Below are 22,824 nucleotides of genomic sequence, written 5' to 3'. Positions count from 1 at the left end.
TCACCTGAGTGGAAACGTCTTTGGCATCTGTTCTACTTTACTACAGTTAAAGAAGTGACTTTTCATGATTTGAGTTGGCCCATCTGTTCTAAGACATGGGATTAACATCTCAGCTCTTCCCAGGGGGATAATCCTGAACTCTGTTCTTATACTGCTCTGAGAAGCAATATATTAGTTGGGAATATAAAGTGATGTCTGTGTGTGATAATCCAACAAGCGTGCGGAATGGAAACAGATCTGCACCTACCCACAATACTACAATGTCCCACCTTAGATCTCCAGCCTTTTTCTGGAGTCCATACTACTCTTCTCTAGACTTGGCAGCATTTTCCCTTTCTTTGTGAATTCTCTGTCATCAGAGCACATGAAAACACTAATTTCCTATTTAAATCTTTCTATTTGGGTGAGTCACACATTCAGAAAGTATCTGGGCCCATCATAGCATTCCATGCACACTGTTGTTATGGTGTGCTCAGCCCCTCGCCAGAGGTGACTTCATTTTCATTGCTTTAATGGTGAGATTAGGGTTTCCCCCATGAAGACATCTCATAAAAGATTTGGGTGCCCTTTGTACATATGTAAGGATAACTATTGTGTGTATGGATTGGGAAATTATCAGAGGGTTAACACAATTTAGCCATTTGCTTTGTGTCTTTTTTTTTTTTTTTTGCCATAAGAAATTTCTATATTGAAAACAGTGGCCGGTCATACAGAAATTCAGCCAATTTTTTAAAAAATTGATGTAAATCTACCATGCTGTTTAAATGTCGAAACTAAATTTACCAAACTTGGCAGATTTGTAAAGCTAAGCAGGACTGCCAAGTGTTCCCAGTTTCAAGCAGAGAGAGTTCTAACAGTTCCTGAAATACTTGTAGGAGGCACCTGGTGGTAATTGCAGTTTCACAATTCTTCCCGAGTGCCTACCTTGCTAGCTGGCATGTCTGTACACCGATGATTATTACAGTGATGATAAAGTGTCAGAATAGAACAGTCCTAAAATAATGCATATCCCCCGGAAGGCAAGCACATTGCCTTCATACCGGAGAACCCTAAGGAATTAGTGTGAGGTTCTTGACATCACAGCGAGCTGGTTAAACCAAACAAAGGGGGAGAGGGGCAGGAGACAGAAACTACATACATATACCTGCAAATGTGACTCGGTCTATTTTTTTCCCCCATTTAATCAGGGATTATTGTCTGAGATTCTGCGTAAGGAAGAAGACCCTCGGACAGCCTCTCAGTCTCTTCTAGTAAACCTGAGGGCCATGCAGAATTTCCTCAATCTGCCAGAAGTGGAGCGAGATCGCATCTACCAGGACGAGAGGGAGCGGAGCATGAATCCCAATGTGAGCATGGTCTCCTCGGCCTCCAGCAGTCCCAGCTCCTCCCGAACCCCTCAGGTGAGAAACTTGCTCTCTGGATTTTTCACTCTTTGTCTTGGAAATATCTTGCCTTCACTAGTTACTGTGTTTTCCCTCGAATACTGAGAGACATAATTCAAGGATTTCTTTCCTTTTTTTCTTTTCTTATTTTTTTATTTTCTTGAGATGGAGTCTTGCTCTGTTGCACAGGCTGGAGTACAGTAGTATGATCTTGGCTTACTGCAGCCTCTGCTTCCTGGGTTCAAGCAATTCTCCTGCCCCAGCCTCCCAAGTAGCTGACATTACAGGCACCCACCACCATGCCCGGCTAATTTTTGTATTTTTAGTAGAGATGGGGTTTCACAATGTTGGCCAGGCTAGTCTCGAACTCCTCACCTCAGGTGATCCACCTGCCTCGGTCTCCCGAAGTGCTAGGATTATAGGCGTGAGCCACCACGCCTGGCCAATTCAAGGACTTCTTAATCCGCTAAACGTGTTGGTCAAAGGATATGAACCTCTGACCATATATGATCCCATACTCTATTTCTGTCCCTTTAGGAAGTTCCATTCTTCCATAGTGGTATGTGAGGGGTGGGAAGGTAGGAGTGGGCACAGGGGCTGGCTCTAGGATGTTTATATGTAGCTGCTCAGTTGCTGAAGAAGGAGTTAGGACATTTGTGTTGAAGCTGAGTTTGCATAGCAAGCACACTGCTTTCCCTTAAATTGTATGTTTATTTGGTTGGGGTGGATGGGGCGTAGGGTGGCTGAGGGCAGGGGCAGAGGGTAGTTTAAGCTCTGTTTTGTGTAATCTGAAAAAGACAAAATGGAGGAACACTTGCAGTGGAAGCATGCATATGCAGTGTCTAGATCAGAATGACTGAGATGTCACTCAATGATCCTTTAGAAAATGATAGTGGAAAGGTAGGCCTTAATTATTTTCCATCCTAGGATCATCTCCCCACAGAATTTGGTGACTTCCATTCTTCCTCTCCACACACTTGAAAAGTATTCTTTTCTTAGGCCTTCGTGCAAGTGTATACATCTAGTAATGTGTGTGTCAAAGCTCCTAACTCAAGGGTCAAGATCTCAAGGCAGTCGGGTCATTTCTAGTTCACATCCAAGCCTACTCATTTCTGGCCTATCCCCTACTTCCCCTAAACTTTTACTACTCGATAGATTTATGATAAGGCCAGTCCATTCACTGTTGCTATGATAGTTGCAGGTTCTGTATGAGTGGTAATTCTCAAAACCAATATTTAATGGGTATACATTTTTGTTTGTTTGTTTTTGAGAAGGAGTCTCACTTTGTTGCCCAGGCTGAAGTACAGTGGTGTGATCACAGCTTACTGCAACCTCTGCTTCTCAGGTTTAAGTGATTCTCCTGCCTCGACCTCCCAAGTAGCTGGGATTACAGGCACATGCTACCACATCAGGCTAATTTTTTTGTATTTTTAGTAGAGGTGGCGTTTCACCATGTTGGCCATGCTGGTCTCAAACTCCTGACCTCAAGTAATCCGCCCACCTTGGCCTTGCAAAGTGCTGGGATTACAGGCGTGAGCCACCATGCCCGACCTAATTGATATACATTTATACAAATCTGAAAAATGGGCGGTTCAAAACCAAAGATTGTTTTGCTTAGATATTATAGCTTTGGTTTTGTGTTTTCTGATAAATTCTAAGGAACTGATTAAGCATAGAAGCACAATTGTATTCTAGTAGAAATATTTGAGCTTTTTCAAGTATATCCATTTTTTCACACATTTTAACTCTTTTTATATTTTTATACTCTGCAATAAACTTTTAATTGAAGATTACTTTCTATCATGCACTGCCAAATTGTGTTACTTACACTTCAATCTTTAGTGAATTACGAGTTTTAGTTACTGTTTAAACCAAAAATAAGTCTCTTGACTGCTTACTTTGGATGAGTATAACCAAGCATTTTTATTTATTTAAAAAAAAATCTGAGGGCATACATACTGAGCTAGTAAGTTGGGCAAGTTGTTAATGTGCACTAATATTTACTTCTGCTAAATTCATCAATATGTTTGCCACTTTTGAAGTCCATTAAATCATTATAGAAGAGCCCAGCCATACTTCATGGCCTTTTAACAAGGCAGTTCTTAGAAAGTTACTTCTACTTGTTAGAAATTAACAGAGGTCTGTGTGTTTGTTTTCAGCTCTTTTGTACTATTTTCCCAACAAGATTATGTATCGTAGGCACCTTTTCAAAGACCTAATAGCTTTCAGTGCCAGACCAACTTACAAGGCCACACAGTTAGGGTCAGTATTTTGCTTATTTTGACCGGAATGCCATCTAGAAAATTCAGTAAGATGTCCTTTAGGGATAGGTGTAGCAGGGAAATCTCTTATTTAATTTCACAGTTTTGATATTTTTAAAAATAAATATTTAAACATGTTTTTGAGAATACAGTCATGGCATTGCATTTGTACATTCTCTAGAATTGTCTTCTTTTTCTCTTGGGTAAAAATTGAGAAAGGAGAGTTTATTAAAGTCTTTTAAAACATTTCATGATTACCGACTTAAAATTCTTTACAGGCATATCTCAACAGTGAAGATCATAATACGGTACAGATTTTATTGTGGGAACAAGTGTTAGAGGAGTACTCACTGACTCAGCTTTTTAGTTGGAGTCAGCAATTTAGTGTACACAGGCAGCTTGACATTGATGCAGGGAGATTATTTTCCAGACCCCATCTATACTTTATTAGTAGCTGAAAAACAAATTGGAGAAATTTCAGTTTTGAAATTATACCTGCAGTCTCTTTTTATTTATTCAGTTCAGCATTCCGTGCTGTACTTAATAATGACAAAGCGATACTGAGATAAGAATGATCATTTTTAAAAATGCTTACTGTGTATTAGGTATTGTGAACATTTTGCATGAATTCAATTGTCACCATTTTATGGTGTTACGCCCATTTTACAGATGAGGGAACTGAGGTTTAGATGGATTCGGTAACTTGTGTAAGGTCACATGGCTGAGGGGTTTCATCTTAGCCCTCATGGTGCTAGAGAAGACTTGACCAGTCAGGTGGGATGAGATAGTGAGTGAGGCAAATTAAGAAAACTGAATTGAGAAAGGGCAGACATGCTATGCTAAAACGTTCTCTTAACAGGGAAAGCACTGTGGGTTAACTAGAAATTTTGAGCAGAACAAAGAGTTTTTTTAAAAAAATTACAGAGAATTGGATTTTTAATGGGAAAGTCCCAACCTAGCAAGGAAATTCTTGTAACAGCACCTGGCACAAATTGGAGATTTTGGAGGCGGTGTGTAGTGCAGTGTCCTGACCCCATGCTTTTGAGCCTGAAAGAGTTGCGTTCAGATCATGGTTCCTTCACTGGCTGCTGGGTGTCCTAGGTTAAAATCCTCTTTTATTTCAATTTCTTCATTTGTAAGATGAAAATAATAATGTCTAACTCATTGGAATCTTAAAAGAATTAAATGTGAAAACAGAAGTTAAAATGCTTTCTGGAGTACCTGGCCCATAAAAAGCACACCATAAATTATAGTAATTATTGCTTTGTGGTAATTAGAAAATAGTATGAGAGAAGGAGGTAGAAGAAAAATGGCGGAAGTCACTGAGCACTGTTAGGAAGCAAAGCCTTTATGGAAACGTAGGGCCTTAAGTTCTGCCTCTAGACACCATTTGTCACAGAGTCCACACTGCCTGTTACATCTTTCTCTGGACAAGGAGAAAAAACCCAGGTTAGGTCAGTTCAGCTGGTAGTGCACAAGGATCAAGGATGTCTTTTCCTGAAGTCTTGCTGCCGGAGGTTCCAACAAAATGTCTCAGTCCTCTCTTATTAGACACCAGCAATGCTTTCTAGGGCCCACACCAAGTAAGTGTTATGACCATCTTTTGGATTATGACCATCTTTTGGATTAAGTAGATTCAGACATTTTAGGGTTATCCTAACCCCAAGAAGTATAGACACCTTCTATATTGTCCTTCATTTGTCTCTGAAGCTGATGGGAAATCATTCAATTAAAACGAGCACTGCAGAATACATAAAACCACAATATGAGTTTAAGAAAATGAAAACGGCACATCAAAGGCATTCTGAAGCCTAGTTTTATGAAATGAAATTTTGTTTCATTTCCACTGATTTCCTCGGTGAAATTAGGTGACTGTCTGGGTAGCATAATGATGATAATGATGGGAAACCATACATACTCGAATGACATACGTAAAGCTTTAATAAAGAATGAGAGAGACTCGGGAGTGCATTAAATTGAGTAATAATTTATTATTTAGAGACCTCTACCCATTTACTCATTTGTTTTTTTTCTGGAAGAATTGGCTCTTCTTCCAAGGTGTGCCATTTTTAGAAAGAAAAGGTTAACTGTGTGTGTGTTCTGCATGTTTGTTTTGTTGTTAGATGGTTGCTTATAGTTTGGTGTCTAGGAGAGCCATCCTACCTGTGAACCTTCGTCTGAGATACTGTGAGAAAACAGGGTTGACAGGATTCTGCATGTCCTATAGGAATGCACTGCAATTATTTCCAATCACAATTAACCTGATTAGAATAATGGACAGGAAGTGTCCCTCTGTAGCTAATGCAGTTTGGCATCAGCTGACTGAAATCCTTTGATAATTTCTGCACAGATGGCTGGGCTGAATGCAGCACTTTTTAAATTATTATTTTCATGGTCTCTTGGTAGGCCAAAACCTCGACACCGACAACAGACCTCCCTATTAAGGTGGACGGCGCCAACGTCAACATCACAGCTGCCATTTATGACGAGATCCAACAGGAGATGAAAAGGGCCAAGGTGTCTCAAGCCCTGTTTGCCAAAGTGGCTGCAAATAAAAGTCAGGTGAGTGGTTTTTAAAAGAGCAAAATCGAGGGCTGGAATTAGACCCTTCTCCTTCCCCCACCAATAAAAATACATCTGTTCCTATAATAATAATAACAATAATAACCCCCAAGAAACCTGTCATGTTCTGCCTTTTACTCTAGTTTGCTTTTATTCCCATTGGAGTTCAAATAGAGATGAAGCCAAAACCCGATCTTTTTTTTTTTTAAGATTAAAAAAAATTAGCCTCGAATGATTTCTCTCCTTATTCTAAACACTGCAATGTACTCTTTTGTTTCTCTCCCTTTATATATATATATATGAACAAAACTTAGAATGTATATAACAGTACCTTTCTGAGACCAAGTTTTAGCCAAGTCTCATCACCTCTCCTGTTCCCACAAGGGGAATGGCTGACTCTGTTATAATAACCACTTTTCCCCAGGCCCAGAGACACCTTTTGATGTCAGGTGTTTCTTTTATGTACAGAATACAGTTGTTTTTTTCAGGAGAAAACACACGTGGGGAGTGCAGAGTAAGTGCTAAAATCTTTTAACAGAGAAACATAGAAGCTTATCCAGTAAAATTTTTCAGAGTGCTGGGATTGTGGAGAATGTAATGCTCTGGGGAAACGAGCAGACAGATGCTTAGATTTTTTATTTCTGAAAGCAGCAACAGTTGATGGGATCTACTATCTGCTTCAATTCTTCATTTAAAGGGACAACTTCTGCCCAAACCTAGAATCCTAGGTTAGTTTGAGTTGCATGCTTACTTATTTATACCTAGGGCGAACACCTAATGCAGAGTGGAGGAAACAAAAGTTAGTTAAAGCGTAATTTTGAGAGTCCTTGGATTCTGAGCTTGATTTCCACTGTGTCCTTGTATGACAAATGTTTTCATCCCTGCATATGTAAATAATAAAATGGTTGATGATCTCCCTAACAAATCTTCCGTTGTGTGCTATAAAGAAAGGAAGTGACTGAGTATTGTATTTCTATTAAGCAAGAAGGTTTTCAATAAAAATTAAGTTTTTAAAACTGAAAAAAATCAAACTATAGTTAAATGTTATGTTTAGATTAACTATAGAGTACAGGGTTAGCCTTTTTTACCTGAAGTTTTAACCTGATGTAGGTTATTTTCAGATGTTGATAAAAGGAGGAGAGTAGAATATCAGGGAACTTGGAAAGGGATTAAAATGTTTGTTTCCCTTTCAATTTCAGTGTAGTAATTTTTCCAGATTACTCTGACTTTCTCTCATCAATGAAATCAGTGAAATACAGCTTGCTAAGACATGATGTCCAACCATACTATGAAATACATGAAAAGAAAATACCATAGAGCCGTCTTAAACTGTTAAATGCATAAAATCCCATGTACCACATGGCAAAATATAATGAGAGTTGGAGCTGTTAAACGAATAAAGCTGTTAAATGCATAATGCCACTTGGCAAAACTACTGTGCATTTAATGGTTTTCCACTGTGTAATAAAGGACATATGTGGTAAATGTGCAGTGAGTATAAAAGCTGCACAATTGATTTTGCAAACCTGCCCCTTAGTTGTGACTTGATGTAAATATCAAAGTTTCACACAGTCCTTCTTTTATAAGCAGCTTTCAAGAAAAACTGAAGACCGCAGTCTGAGAACTTGATTCCGAATGCCTGTAATCTTCCTGTTGATTTAGCACTATGGTTTTTGGAAATAGTGATGCCTCCAGCCTCCCAAAAGAATTCAGGTAGCTGATTGAAAGCTGCTTTTGCCAATTGGCAGAAGCTTAGCTCTCCAAATTTTTGATGTCTCCTGAAGAAACCAGTAGCCCTGATTTCGTAGAATTTAGAGGAGAACATAGTTCTGGGAATTAATATGCTGAAGATAAGATTGAGCTTAAGTGAGGATAAGAGGCTTTGAGGTTGTTCTTTTTTCACTGGGACAATGATCTCATTTTCATCTATGAGTAAGGAACCTTATTGTAAATAGCTGACTAGACAGGCAATTCAGACATTATGTTTATTATGTTTTTTTTAAAAAAATGATACTGCCAAACAAAATGAATTTAATTGGTAGTTTCAAAGGCAATTTAACAAAAGATATTCACTCCCATTTTACTAGTATCAGTATTCACTTGATAAAAAGTATATTTAGTAAAATCAATTACATGATTTGGTACATGGCACATATATTTGGTGGCTATCCATAAGGTGTATCTATGTGTGTGTATGTGTATATATAGACATATATACATGCGTACATATATACATATATACATGTTGGTATATATACATATGTATGTACATGTATGTATATATACATATATGTATATATACATGTTTGCATACATATAGGTATGTGTATACATGCGTGCGTGCACACGTATGTGTATACATGTGTGTGTGCACACGTATGTATATGTATACATATATAAGCTGTATATATGACTAATATATATCCATAAGGTATATCTATGTGTGTATATATAGACATATATATGCATAGACATATATGCATATACATATATGTATATATGCACGTATATATGTACATAGACATACACATACATATACGTCTATACATATACATACACGCACATAGATACACCTTATGGACATATATATCTTAGTCATATATATTACACCTTATAGATTTATATATCTCTCTTAGTCATGACTAATCATAGGACTTAGCCTCTCCAAGCTGCAATGGGGAGCGGCCACACCCACTCCATTGTATTGTGAGAACTGAGAGGAACAAAGGTTTTTCTCTTGCATTTTCTTCCCTCCTTTTATTTTTCTCTGGAGGGATCTTAGGTTCTTGCAGTGACTGAAGAGCCACATGCAAGGACTTTCCCTTCTCCTGAAGGTGAAATTAGGGAAACAATTAATTAGGTACTCTTGTGAACTGGAGTTGCCTTGAATCCCTGAAGGCCCAGTTCAAATATGCATAGCAACCTTCTCCTTCCATTTGAAATTTCTATGACCCCTCCATTAACAGTCCTTGGTGTTATTTGCTGTAATCAGCTGTTAAGAATAATGTCTAACACTGCCATGTGTGTTAGGGAAGCCTTGAATGGGTAATAGGAAGAGGGAGGGAAGTTTTAGAGAGAGTAGGAATGGTGGGCCAACAGGGTCCTTGAGGACTGTAAGTGTTTAGGAACCAGGCACAATGCAAGGAAAGGGGTTCAGAAAAGGAGTTGAAAGGTTAGCAAACTGGTTCATTGTGAAAGTCCGTTACTGGGAAGTGTGTATATGTTTCCCTAGTGCATGGGTTACATGAGGATGCATTTGTAGGGTCCCAGACCACCTCCTGCAGCTCAGCCCCAGTCCCTTGGTGATGGCCAGGCCAGTCCATCCACTTCCATTAGGTATCTTCTATCAGGCCCTTGCCCCTTTCTTCATGGGAAAGGAGTCCAAGAAGAGTAAGACCAGAGGGAAAGACATGTTTATGCACATTTACATTTGTACCTTTCCTTCATTTTCTAGTTAGGACCATTTATTGGTTTAAAATAATTTTCTGTGTGTGAGTTCTGAGGATTACCTTACTTTTCTGTCTGCAGAATACTCAGATCATGGAATAGAATGACAGTGGTAATTCTCTGTGAATTAGGAGTTAGTGGTTCTTAGTAGAAGCCATAATGTAAAGGCATGTGGAGCGTTTTCTGTATAACTCCTGTCTGACCCTCACATACAAAGGGCCACCAGGGAGCGAACGCCCCACATTAAAGTCTGCATGGCCACAGGAATGCCTCGTTCCTCAAAAGCTTCTGCTAATCTTCATGGCTGTCTTCTGCAGATTCTGTGGGGCTGCTTTCCCCCTTTCTTCCCAATTTTACCCAATCAGCTGTGATCTGGGATGTAGAAATCTAGAGGAGAGAAAACATAGTAACCTGTGGGCACATCTTCTGCAGTTCTCTGGGGACGGTTGTGTACTTTGACAGCATCCTCAGCCACATTTCTCTCCCTTGACATCAATTACCCCATTTCCCAGACACTGATTGGTTTTTTTCTTCTCATATCCTGCTATCTTCTCCCTTTTATAGGCTACGGTAGGTTAACTCATAGAATGCTAAGGATCATCTGATGTTGTTTTTTGTTTTTTTTCTTTGAGAGGAGAGTGAATCTTTATTATTTATTATTATTATTTGCATACCCAAAGACCCAACACTACGTATGTGATTGTTTTTTCCTACTAGCTTTGGGTAAAAATCGAGTAGGGAGAGAAATAGAAAGGGGCTTATTTTTAATCTCTATTTCCCCTTCCCTCCATTAAAAAGATAAACCAATGAACAAAAACTTCAGAAGGGCTGTGGACTTGCCTTTTGTATCAGGAAGGTGGAGAGAAACTAACACACCCTGTTCTGTTCCATACAGACAAGGGGAAAAAGACGGCCTGGTTGTAAACCCCAGATGCTGATAATGAAAGGGGCAGCCCCCAGAGCCTGCTGGGATAAAAGAAAAAGGGTGATTTTGGAACCAACACGGACCCAGGGGGGTCTCTGGTGAGGTGATATTAGTAAGATGTCCTCATCTTTACAAAGGTTTAAAGACGTCTGCCAATCCTCCGTGCTACCTATGCTTTTGCAGGCCCACTGGCTGCCAGAGCTGCCACTAAAGTCAGGAATGAGAGAGTTCTTCCTACTACACACTTTAGAATGGGAGGCATAATTGTGATCCCATTGTAGCTAGAAGAGATGGATTTCTGGCTTTTAATACACAATTCTAAAATCATTTTCCCCATAGAAACTATGACCTACATGGTGATTGGGTTTCAGTATGTTCTGTGCTTCATGTACATTAGGATTAAGTGGATTTTGTGTACTGACCTTTATGCCTTATCACTATGTTTCTACAAAAAAAAAAAAAAGTTTCAAGTTCTCAACTGCTTAACAAATTGTATTCCTAAGTGAGAGTGTACTTATGTTTTAGATGTAGTTTACAAGTTCAGATTTTATGAACATTTTTTTTTTCTTAAACTCTCTCCTTACAGGTGGTCTAATTTGCTTGACAGGCTAAATAATTTAAAACATGTAGGTCTCCATGGAAGATTCTTTATATAAAAGAAAAAGGAAAGAAAGACTAATTAATTTTCGTTTTTGCATCTCTTCTTAAAATGTCTCAGGCATATATTTATACATTTTTTAAAGAAATAATTTATATTTTGTGATTACATAAGTAATTTAACAACCTCTTTTTAAAAAATTCAGAAAGTGACGAAGAGTATAAAAATAAAAACATGGATCAGCCATGATTTCATGACCCAGATATAGTTACTATTAACATTTTAGAATCTTTTCTTTCAATGTGTATATGTTTGCATGGGAGTGTATGTGCATGTTTATATCCTAATTGATATCATAACTGTGTAACAAATAATTATAAGACAAGTTAAAACTATAATTTTTAAGACAACTTTTTTATGTAGGAGAGTAAATTTACAAAATATAAAATATTATCTTATCTCATTACTTAGTTTCCTAGCCTTTAAAAAATGTTGCACAAAGATCAAAGGTTTGCCATTTTGCACAAAAAGTACTCTAATGTTGATCTTACATTGTGAAGTTTCCATGTTGAGGACGCCTTTACTGGGGCTGGGATAACCCAGGGCACTGGAAGTAGACATGTTGCTGCCCTGGCCTCTCTGTTATAAAGAGTAACAGAAACTGTAGGCCATAGGATACCCTGTGTAAAGTGAGTTGGTGGTCTGTCTCCTGATGATTTTGATTTTGCCATTTATATTCTGCACATAAGGTAGGCTAAAATGACGTGTGCAGCCTTGACTGAGTAGCTGCTAGGTAGGTTTCTTCAGAACGCAGTCATTCTGAGACCTATCATGGACCAGTTTCCACTCTTGTCAATTGGATCGAGTATACTAAAATTTAGGGGTGGTGTTCCAAATTCAAATTCAAAAAGTTTAATATATGTATACTAAAATTACCATTTGAAAAATGTTATATGCCTAGTGAAGGAATTTCTCAGATTCCCAAATGCCAAACTAAGTGGATGTGAACGTAGTGATGCATGAGCATCAAGTTGAGCCCTTCAGTCTCCCCTCTTTTTCTTTTGGTAGAATCTCGAGAAATCAGATTCTAGTGAAGCAGTCTCCTCAGACATTCCGATAAGATCTCTGTTTTAATATCAACCTCATGATCAAGAATTGGGTTCTTTTTACCACCCTCACAATTAATTATGTTAATGTTTCATGCCTTAAAATTAGTCTTTATAGGAGTCCTTAGGCAATCAATAATGATGATGATAATGAAGATTGATCAGACTACATATGCAGTTCTTAAAACGTCAAATACTTTTAACTCATCACTAAAGTTTTAAACTCATTTTAAGTTCATTTTATCCTTTGCAGAAACCTTTGAGTTCATTATTTTGCCTGTTCATGACTTGGTAACTTTGAAAACTTGCGTGTGTCTTTGAAGCACATTAGGTTGCCATATTAAAACCTCCTCTCTGATTTCTTCCCAGCCCATTGGGGAAGAGGACATTGAGTTAAACTGTGATTCTTACAGTCAGAGAATGTTGGTATCTATGAATGGTTGCTACCACTTTGCTGTTGAGACTATTTAATCTTCTTTTCACAGGGCCAAGACTAGGGTAAGGCAAGCTAGCTGCCTAGGGTGCAAGATGTAAGAAGGCAGGCACACACTTGTCAAACCATGCTGTTTACATTTCATGCACTAGTCGCTTGCTCACCTCTTTCTAGTCCCACCCTGATCTTTCAAAACAGTCTTAACTCTTGGTTGTCTGCCCGTCTGGTTTCCCCAGCCACTACCCCGCCTGCCCCCCCAACTCCCGCCACCCACCCATTATGATAAGTTCTTTAGGAAGTTTGCAATATACATTGATATGTCACAGGTGTGCTGACGTTTGGACCTGAAGGGAGGCACTGGAAGCATTTTTATTGTTTTCTGTTCGATATTTTAGCCTAATACATTTTGCTGTTAATATCTTTCTACTGTTGAAGTGAAGAAGTCCAAAATTCTAGATTCATTCTTCTTTTTTGACAAACACAAATGACTTTTTCAGGTGCATGTACCCATGTATGCTTGCATGTATGTTTGTACATATTTATACATGTAAAGGCATACCAAATCTCCATACTATTAAATAGCTATGTATATTCCATGTATGCTAAGGAGAGCAACAACATTTTGTGTAATCCCATCTTGACTTGAGCACAGTCTGTCAGAGGTTTAAAGGGCTCTTCTGAAGTAAAATTTTCCTTACTCTCAATTACAGACTCAATCTTTACAGACACATCCATAGAAATGTCAGTGACATGCATAAGATAACCCAGAGATAGCTACAAATTGGTCCCCATAAAAATACAGTTTAGAATTTAGTATACAATTTTGAAAAGTAAAGAAGCAGATCATTTTTACTTATCATATTTAAAGTATAAAATAATTAACCTTGAACTTTAACCAAACAGCCAGCACAATTTTTTCAGGTTTAGATAACCTCCTTGTCAGGGATTCATTGAAGCCTTTGACAAGCCTTCCTTGTAGTTAGGCTTTTATCCATTTCAGTTTTCTTGATTAGGTTATCTTGAGTCATTAGGGGGTTTATTTATTTTAATAGACACTTATTGGATTCATGAAAAGAGAATTTGGTGACGAAGAAACAAGAGCTGAATATTATGTGGCTCATTTCACACTTCAGAAGAGTCTCAACCATCTGAAGAGAAATCCTTTCACAGTTACAAAAGTTTGTTTGGGGACTTTATGTGCTTCCATGTAGAAAGCGAACTGTCTGTGGTTAATAATATGAATTTCCTTTTGAGACACTCAGAAAACATTTCCCTTTGGTTACATATGCTGACATTTTCTGTATTGAAGATGTGGGTGAGTAAATGGCCTTTTGCATTTCTGCTGCAAGAATCTATGAGTCATTCTTCTGAAGAACTGTTCATTTGCTGAGTTATTCATTCATTAGAGTTCCTAAAGGGCCAAGGGAGTGGGGGCTACTTACTAATTAGTAGGTGAATTAACTCATTAGCTTTGTATTAGGCATACAAAGGGGAATAATCACTGTGACAAGGCCCTGCCTTCAAGGAGCATATACAGCTTTATTCAACAAGGGCAAAGTTACTAACTCTCTTGTGGGAGATTAGAGAAGGCTATGGACTTGTGTTTAGTGCTGGGCAAGTTCTAGTTTGTATTTGTTCTGAAATATTGTAAAAACTGGAAAATTGGTCATAAACATAGACCAATGTTTTTAAAGGAAAAAAATCATGGAGACTGTGAGAAGTTGGGGTCCAAACCAAGTGTCCTGGGGAAGAGAAAGCAAGCCACTTTGTATGCAGAGGCATTTCAGTACCATGGACAGGAACCCCACTCTTTTCAGCTGTGGTGTGTCCCTCCCCTCCTTATCACTTACACATAAGATTTACAGCTAAGTTTCAAACTCATATCTGATAGGCTCCAAGCTTGAACACTGGGCCATATTATTGTGTTGTGAAAGGCCTCCCTGGTCATTTGAACATTCTCAGCCTTTGGTATGTGGTTTGGAGGATATGTCACTCATTGATTGTCGACTTGAAATATTTTAATCTTTTAAAATATTTTCTAAGTGAAATAGATATTTCCATACCTCATTCATTTTCAGTTGAAGAGAGCTTTAAAAACTCTAGTATTAACAACAGCAACAACAAATACACACATACACACACAGAGAGAGAAAAGAAAGTGGTTAAAATGATAACAGATTGTTTAAATGATTGATGTAGTGTGGTTCTTTATGATCTATGTCATGTCTTTTTAGAATGAACACTCCTCGAGGGTAGAACTTATGAAGCGTGCACTTTATGAGTACCCGGCCATTGTGGGTCCCAGTTAATACCAAGCCACACAAGTTCACTATGAAAAAAGATATCTAGGCTAGGATAAGTCATGCTCTTGACTTTATTGTAGCCTTTCCCCCAAGAACGTCTTAAAAAGGAAGAAGTTGGGGGAAAGAGAGGAAAATAAAGATAAGTTAATTCTTCATCATATCGGTTAAAAAGCCTTCAATGACTCCTAGGGCCCATAAGATTAAGATAAAAATTGTTTTTTTTTGCTTGGCATTCTTTATAATCTAAGCCCTACCTTCATTTCTAGACTTTCAGTCCTCTCCCCACCTGGTGGAAATCTATCTTTATCTTCCAAGATTCACCTTGTATGCCATATTCTCAATGATGACACTTTTCCTGAACTGCTTCATGGTCAGAATTAATTACTCACTTTCTTGTTGACAATCTTAATTAACCTTTCAAGTAAAAAGTAACAATGACAATTAGGTAATATATGTAATGTACTAGCCCATTGCATGGCATGCAGGAGATGTGTGCTCAACAGAAAATTGTTAACAGAATCAATGTCCTGAGAGACTGCTATTACTGTTTGCAATTTATATAATGGACTATTTTCCCTATCATATTCATGTATTAGAGATGAGGAAACAAACCTTAGAACATTGACAAGGTTGCTTCTGAGAATTAGTGCTTCTCTCCAACAATAACTCTCTGAATTTGAGTCCGTAAAACATTCCTCTAGGCTAATTTCTATGTACTCTAATAATTTTAGTTCAATCTAATGACTGTTTATTGAGAAGCTACTATGTGCAAGAACCCATACTCTGCTCTTAAAATGCTAAAATGAGTAAGAAACCAACCCTTGCCCTCCACTCCCATCAAGAAGCTAACTGTTCTGATAGGAATGCAGACATACCCATCCCTAAAAATAATGATTGAGTTGTGAAAAGGTATAAACAATGCTTCAGGGTTACACAAGAGTGGGCAACAAATGAGACCACATCAGCTGAGCCTTGAAGTATAGCTTCTCACGGGGAAAAGAAGTTTGAGTGTGAGACATTCCATTTAAGAGAGTAACATGGCAGAAGCATGAAGGTGAGAATGTACCTGTGAGCAATTCACAGTGGCTGGAGCACAAGGTCAATAGGGGAATTGGTGGGAGACGAGGTCATGAGAGAAAAATGGGGGCAAATTGTGGTTATTATTGTTGCCTCTTAGTAGTGTTCTTGAATTGTGAACTAGAAATTCTCCCCTTTATGCAACTCATTAATGAAACTATCACCTTAATAAAAGATAACTATGAATTTATTATTCATCTTCCAGAAAGAATTAATGACACATTTCTTCAAATAGTAAGCATGTCTAATACATTTACAATGTGATTTGCTTTGTAAATGTAGATTGATATGCAACTTTTCAGGAACACGTGGATTGTAAACAAACTATGTCTTGACTGGTAGGAGTGTCACCTCACCTGCATAGTTGGAAGGGCAGTCAGAGTTGTTTTTTCTACTGAGGGAAATATATTTGTTTAAGAGGCTGATGAGATGGCTAAAATGAGATATGAATAAATATTATTTGCTTATGCACCCTAATGCTTGGGAACTTTTTAACCATTGATTGCAAGGAAGCAGTCTTTGAACTTATTAATGCATTCCTTCTCTGGATTCAGATTTTGGAGGTAAAATAAAGTTTTAATTGCGTACCTCTTGGTATTATTACACTTGGGCTCCATGTATATTTTTCTGTATAAGTTCCAGGAATTTCCTGTATCTAAAAAAGCTTTTTATTTTGAACTAATTTTAGACTCACAAAAATGTTGCCAAACTAGTATGGAAGGGATCATTGCACTGTATTGTATGTCCCTCACCTATCTTCCCCTAATGTTGACACCTTATGTCACCATAGTGCAATTACTGATGATAGTACAATTATCAAAACCAGGAAATTGACATTGTTTCTATACTGTTAACTAAACAAAAGCCTTATTCTAATTTCAGCAGTTTCTCTACTAATGTCTATTTTCTGTGTCAGGATCCTATCCAGCAACCACATTACATTTAGTTGTTATTGTTTCTCCTTAATCTTCTGCAGTCTGTGACAGTTCTTAAGTATTTCCTTTTCTTTTATGACCTTGCCATTTTTGGTTATTTTGTTGAACAGTTCTCAGTTTGGGATTGTTTGATATTTTCTCATGTTTTGACTGAGATGATGCATTTTGGGCAAGACTACCTCAGATACGATGTTGTAACCTTTGCAGTATATCATTTCAGAGCATTCATGGTGTCAGTATATCATCACTAGTTATTTGACCTTGACCACTTTGTCACGGTTATTTTTTCTTTGTACCTTTAACCCTGATGGTTTATCACTGTCAGCTATTTCTGACAGATAACAAGATCATGGAATGTAAAACCGAAAAGGAACTTAGAGACCATCTTTTGTTAACCCATCCTTTTACAGTTAAGCACCCAGGAGCTTGAAAAGGGTAACTATTTGCCCAAAGGTCACCCAGTTATTTAATGACAGACCAGGAACTTAGCAGTTAGGTCTTAGAGATCCGTGTTTGATACGCTCTACACTTCCTAACTATGCTCAAACATTTGTAATTTACTCAGTCCTAGTTTTACCAGACTGTGAAAGTTAAATGAACTATATGAATATCCAGCCAACCTTTGGTCAAAACTTAAAACCAGGCTAAGAGAGAAATCCCAGGGAAGTATATACTCCACAGTTCATGGTGCCCACTCACAGAGCTGGCCAAGGCTGGAAACCAGATGAACTTCTGTGTCAGCATTTCTGAAATGAAAATTATTCTCATGGAATGCTCCACATAACACAGAGAAAACAACAAAAACCTACTTGAGATTTTTAACAGAAAAAGGAGATTTGTTTATTAATAATTCATGAGTTCCCATTGAACATGCACGACAGAAACAGTGCTATTCAATAGAGAATACTGTCATCTGTCACTGTTTTATTTGACATTTACACTTTTTTTTTTGCCTGATACTGCAGAACTTTCTTGGATGGCATGCAAAAATTATATAAATGAAAAAAAATCCCAATGTGGGGACCCTTTATCTCTTCTGTGATGGGTTCACTCACAATTACATACGTGTGTGTTCATGCAACTGCGTGGCACTTTCTCACACATTCATTAGCCAGCAAACAAGCTAATAAGAGACCCTATTGAGAAAACATAGATAAGCATCCCAATGGGCTGGTGAAAAGATGATATGAATAAAATGATGGTGCATGAGATGGGAAGTGAGGTGGAAGAATAGATTTCCTGAAGATAGGCATACAAATACGTGGAATGAGCAAGCGAGCCAGAGCAAGGAGAAGGCAAATCATGGCTGCCATGAAGAAAACTAACACAAAAATACATTGCCAGTTCAGATACAAAATAAATACCTATAAATGGCATCACAGGAGTGCCGGTATTACGGAATAATGACCTTTAGGAGAAGAGCAAGGTAGAGTTAGGATCACCTTCCGATTTTGTGCTACTATAAGACTCTTTACAATCTTTCTGCTCTGTAGGTTAGTTATTATTATAAAAATCACAGAACCAGCTGATACATTCATAAGCTAATTATTGAGGCAGCTGGGTACACATGGTGCAATATGTCCAAGGCTGTGAAGTATCACAGATTTCTTGGGGCCTGCTGTGGTGGGGGTGCGCTATTGAAGGCTCCATCCCTTAATCTGATCAGCCAAGCAAACACTTTGTGGGGAAACTAGATTAATAACCCTCTAAATACCATGAATGTGCTTCATCTTCAAAACCGGGTTCCCTTAAACATGCTATTAGCTCAGCTCCATGAGGGATTTGAGGAAGTTCTCTGGTGCCTTAAGAACAGGGTCTTGTTGGCTACCTCCCTGTGCCAGAAATTAATTTGGTTTGCTTATGTCTGCACACATGATCACACTTGTGTCTAATCTGCTCCCTAATAGCTTCAAGGTCAAGACCTTGCATGTCAGTGGGCAAATTGAGCACTACACTTCTTAAAGACTGATGGCAGACAGCACACAGTCTATAACGAGGCCTGTAGTGTTGTTCTAAGTGATTGTAATGAGTGCAGATTATAACAGCGCATATAAATCAAATGCAGCAATGAATGTTGTGCGAGACATTCCCAGTGTCATAAGTGGAGATACCACTCAGCTGTCACCTGTCTCCTTTCAAGCTGCAGCTTCCCACAATGCAGTTCAGTCCTCAAGCGGAACAGCAGGTGCTGTCTTCCTTAAGGTCTGGGTATCTCAGATCTTCATCTTTTAACAGATGCAGGTTTTTGTTTGTATTTTCCATTGAATGATTGGTCTCCATGTTCTTGCCTCCCCTGGGAGATGTTAAACATACCTGTTTGAAACATTTGAAAGAATTCAGTTGGATACTTACTCAGATCTGTGAAAAGATAGAGAAGTAGGAGCTTATTTTTCCACTTGTTTTCCATTTCAAGAATTTTTACTTTAAGCAAAGAAACCCTTGAGGAAACACTTGGAGATTTTTTAAAATATAGTTTATTTTTAAAAATATAATTTATTTTCTGGTAGTGATAAAAAAATTTGTCTTTATTTTTTATATACATTGCACCTTGAAAATCAAACGTTATCTGCCTTTCAATTGAGTTGAAAAAGAAATCTGTGAAAATACTTGGAAAAATATTTCCAAGCAAATGATAAGATATCTTGTTTTCATTCTTCCTAACCTTCTAACTCTCCCAAGCTTCCAGTTTATTGCAAGAAAAGATCAGGTCTGCGCAAATGTGGCCTCTCACTTGTAAAAACAAGGCAGTGTTGTGTTACAGATTAGTTTATAAATCCCCGGTGGCTTCACAGTTCAGTGCCTACAGCTGCTGCAGATGGGCCTGGGTTTTTGTCTCTTCGCGGTGCTGCAGCCGGCAGTTGAAGGAGAAAATGGAATGATCAGGTTATTAACATGGAGGCCGTGAGGAAGAGGCTGCACAATGAGAACAGCTGGTGTTGCTGTCTTGGCTGATGCAGCGGAGATAATCAAATCTTGCCTTTTTTTTGGGTAAAGGCAGAAGACACAGTGGAGAGTTAGACAAACAACAGCTTATGATATTATATGGGGTTTTTATAATGCATGTCAGGAAATTTCATTGGCTTACAAGTGATGATATAGAATTTGTTGAGGTTTGGGAATATTTTTCACAAAGTCTTTCATGTTTATGTACCTTTTAAGATAAATTTTTACTCTTTTGCAAGAGACATGATGTGGGACAGTTCTTGTTTTGAAAATTAGCGATGTAGCTTGGAAATGATGGGTTAGAAAGCTACTGGGTAAAATATTTTGACATGAGTCAGTGAGCGATGTTGACAGCATCCTCTGTATTATTTTCATATAATCCATCATTATTTGCATTACATTTTCTTTCTTGTGCAGTTGAAAGAGAGAGAACATCCGGATGCCAGAGTTTGGAAGCAGACATTTGCAGGTGTGACCCGACCAACTGCCTACCTTCCTGCAGGTGTGGCTGTGGCGGGAAGGTGATGGTTAAGAGGGCCTAGAGCCCGATATATTCAGAGGTTGAGCAAATATGCATTTCTTTTCATTCTAGCCAAGGTTATTGCTTCTATTTTGCGGAGTTATTGATAATTGTAAGAATATTTCCTCCCTAGAGAATTCAGTGTTGTTTACACCTAGACAATTTTTCTTTTTTAGAATTTGCTGTCCTGTAATGCACATTTGTTTATCTTCACTCTTAGCATGAAATGCTGCCCAGTTGGGTAATTTTAAAATTGTAGCTGACTGACACAAAATACTTTTTCTGAGAACAGATAACTATAATCTTGCTTATCTTTTACAGAGAAACTGCAATTGAGAATATATTCTATAGGCAGAGTGATAGGATATCTAACAAGAGGAAAGATTCTTGGGCAGTGGTATAACCACCTATGTGGTCAGGGGTTGGTTTTTAGAGTCAGATTGTTCCAGTATCTCCCCAGCTTGGTGGGAACAATTTTGACAGAAAAAGATGTACTGTGATGGCACTGGACCACAGTCAAGGCCCCCTCAGCTCCTCTGCACTCTGCAGGTTAATGCAAGCGACCTCCTCTCTCTCCAGGGCTGGCTGTGTGAACTGCTCCGCTGGAAGGAGAACCCAAGCCCAGAAAACCGCACCCTCTGGGAAAACCTCTGTACCATCCGTCGCTTCCTGAACCTTCCCCAGCATGAGAGGGACGTGATCTACGAGGAGGAGTCGAGGCATCACCATAGCGAACGCATGCAACACGTGGTCCAGCTTCCACCTGAGCCAGTGCAGGTCAGTGTCCCCAACCCCCGCATCCCACCTGAGCAGGGCTCTCTGTGCCAGCAGTAGCTGCTGAGGGTTCAAGTAGCACACACCACACCAGCTTCTGTTAGAGGGTGTCACATTCCAGGTCCCAAGTACGGAAGATGCTGTTGTCACAGTGGGTACTGTGTGTATATTTGTGTGTGTGCATGCGCGCGTGTATGTGTATGTACACACAAAGAAAAATGACTGAGAAGTTGAATGCCAAAGACAGCTGCTTTCCTGAGAGCATTTTACTTGTGGGATTATAAAGCCAGAGCACTCACGGAGAATTAAATCTCTTGATCGGAAAACATGGTTTCCATCAGTTCATTTTCTATAAAAAACCTGTGAAGTAGTTTTGCATCCAAAATCCCTCAAAGAATGTTTGATTAGACTGAGGAAAAGAAATAGCCACATGACCTAGGGAATACCATTGAACTCATCTGAACCTTGAGAGACAGATTGTGACAGATTCTTAGAATTTTAAGATGAGATTTTGCTGTCCTTGGTTACATCTCATTTAGAAATCTGCCTTCCTTTGGATTGTGTGTTTTGTTGGCTTAGGTTTTGCTCTCATTGAGAGAAATAATATTGCTTTGCCATAGTAATTGAGTTTAACTACTGACACTTTCCATAATCTAAAATTAATTGCTTTCAAGAAGAAATACTGACTGAGATTTCCAACATTAGGCCCCCTAGAGTTTGGCCCACAAATTGTTGTGGTAGGTTATAAGATGGGCCTGCTGCCCAGTACCCTCAATTTCAGCTGCCACCAAAGAGGACCCTTCTGCCTCTCTCTCAATCTCCTGAAGTAAGAAAAAGTTGAGGCAGGAGTGCATGTGTGCACATGTGTGTGCAGAATGGAAGAGGAGAAGACAAAGGGAGAGTGAGGCACGGTTTCTTGATAAAAATAGAGAGGAGTGGTGAGGGATGCAGTAAAACACCCCACCCTGAGGTTCCTGTCTCCTTTCCCCTTGCTCCCCCTCACACACTTGGGAGAGAAGCCAGAAGTTAACACATCTTTACGTCACTTTTCATCTAAATATCGTCATCTCTGCCAATGATTTTGTGCTATGCTTTTGTGTTATCATTGGTCAGTTTCCAGGGACAAAGTCACAGAGTGAATTGCCCAAACTTAATAGTAGAGGCAGTCTCTTGCAATATCCACAGTGATCCCAGAGTTAGGGATGGGGATGGGGGTGATGAGGGTATGCAGCACATCCTCACCCTTTAGGACCCACCGTCCCCCTTTCCTTCTTGGTCCTTTTCTGACCAAGGCCTCATCCACCACCAGGGCACCTCCCTTTAGATAATTAAACCCATGTACTGAGCCACACAGAGCAGTGGCTTTCAGACTTCGAGATTCAATTGAAATTATAATTAAAGAGGGGCCCAATACAGGCTTTCCAACCTTTTATTTTAGAAAACAAATTTATTTGAAAAGTTTTAGGGAAGCTCTTATTTACTATCAATATCATTTCATAACATACTCTTTGATAGCAGACAGATTAATGAAATGGATAGCCTCAGACAAAAGATCATG

General features: G+C 38.7%; 1 protein-coding gene across 3 annotated transcripts in view; it reads left to right on the top strand.

Annotated features, from left to right (window-relative positions):
• Positions 1-22,824, top strand: part of SATB2 (SATB homeobox 2) — a 196,777-nt gene that overhangs the window by 137,070 nt on the left and 36,883 nt on the right. For all 3 annotated transcript variants that reach the window (XM_077956636.1, XM_077956635.1, XM_015131888.3), the window contains 3 exons: positions 1,188-1,400; positions 6,050-6,205; positions 21,072-21,269. In XM_077956636.1, the coding sequence (XP_077812762.1) occupies positions 1,188-1,400; positions 6,050-6,205; positions 21,072-21,269 (567 nt within the window). The remainder of the gene's footprint in view (positions 1-1,187; positions 1,401-6,049; positions 6,206-21,071; positions 21,270-22,824) is intronic.

The sequence above is a fragment of the Macaca mulatta genome, chromosome 12 (assembly GCF_049350105.2).
Source record: "Macaca mulatta isolate MMU2019108-1 chromosome 12, T2T-MMU8v2.0, whole genome shotgun sequence".
NCBI classification, from domain to species: Eukaryota; Metazoa; Chordata; class Mammalia; order Primates; family Cercopithecidae; genus Macaca; species Macaca mulatta.
Note: the sequence above shows the minus strand (reverse complement) of the source record. Positions and strands in the feature narration are given on the sequence as shown.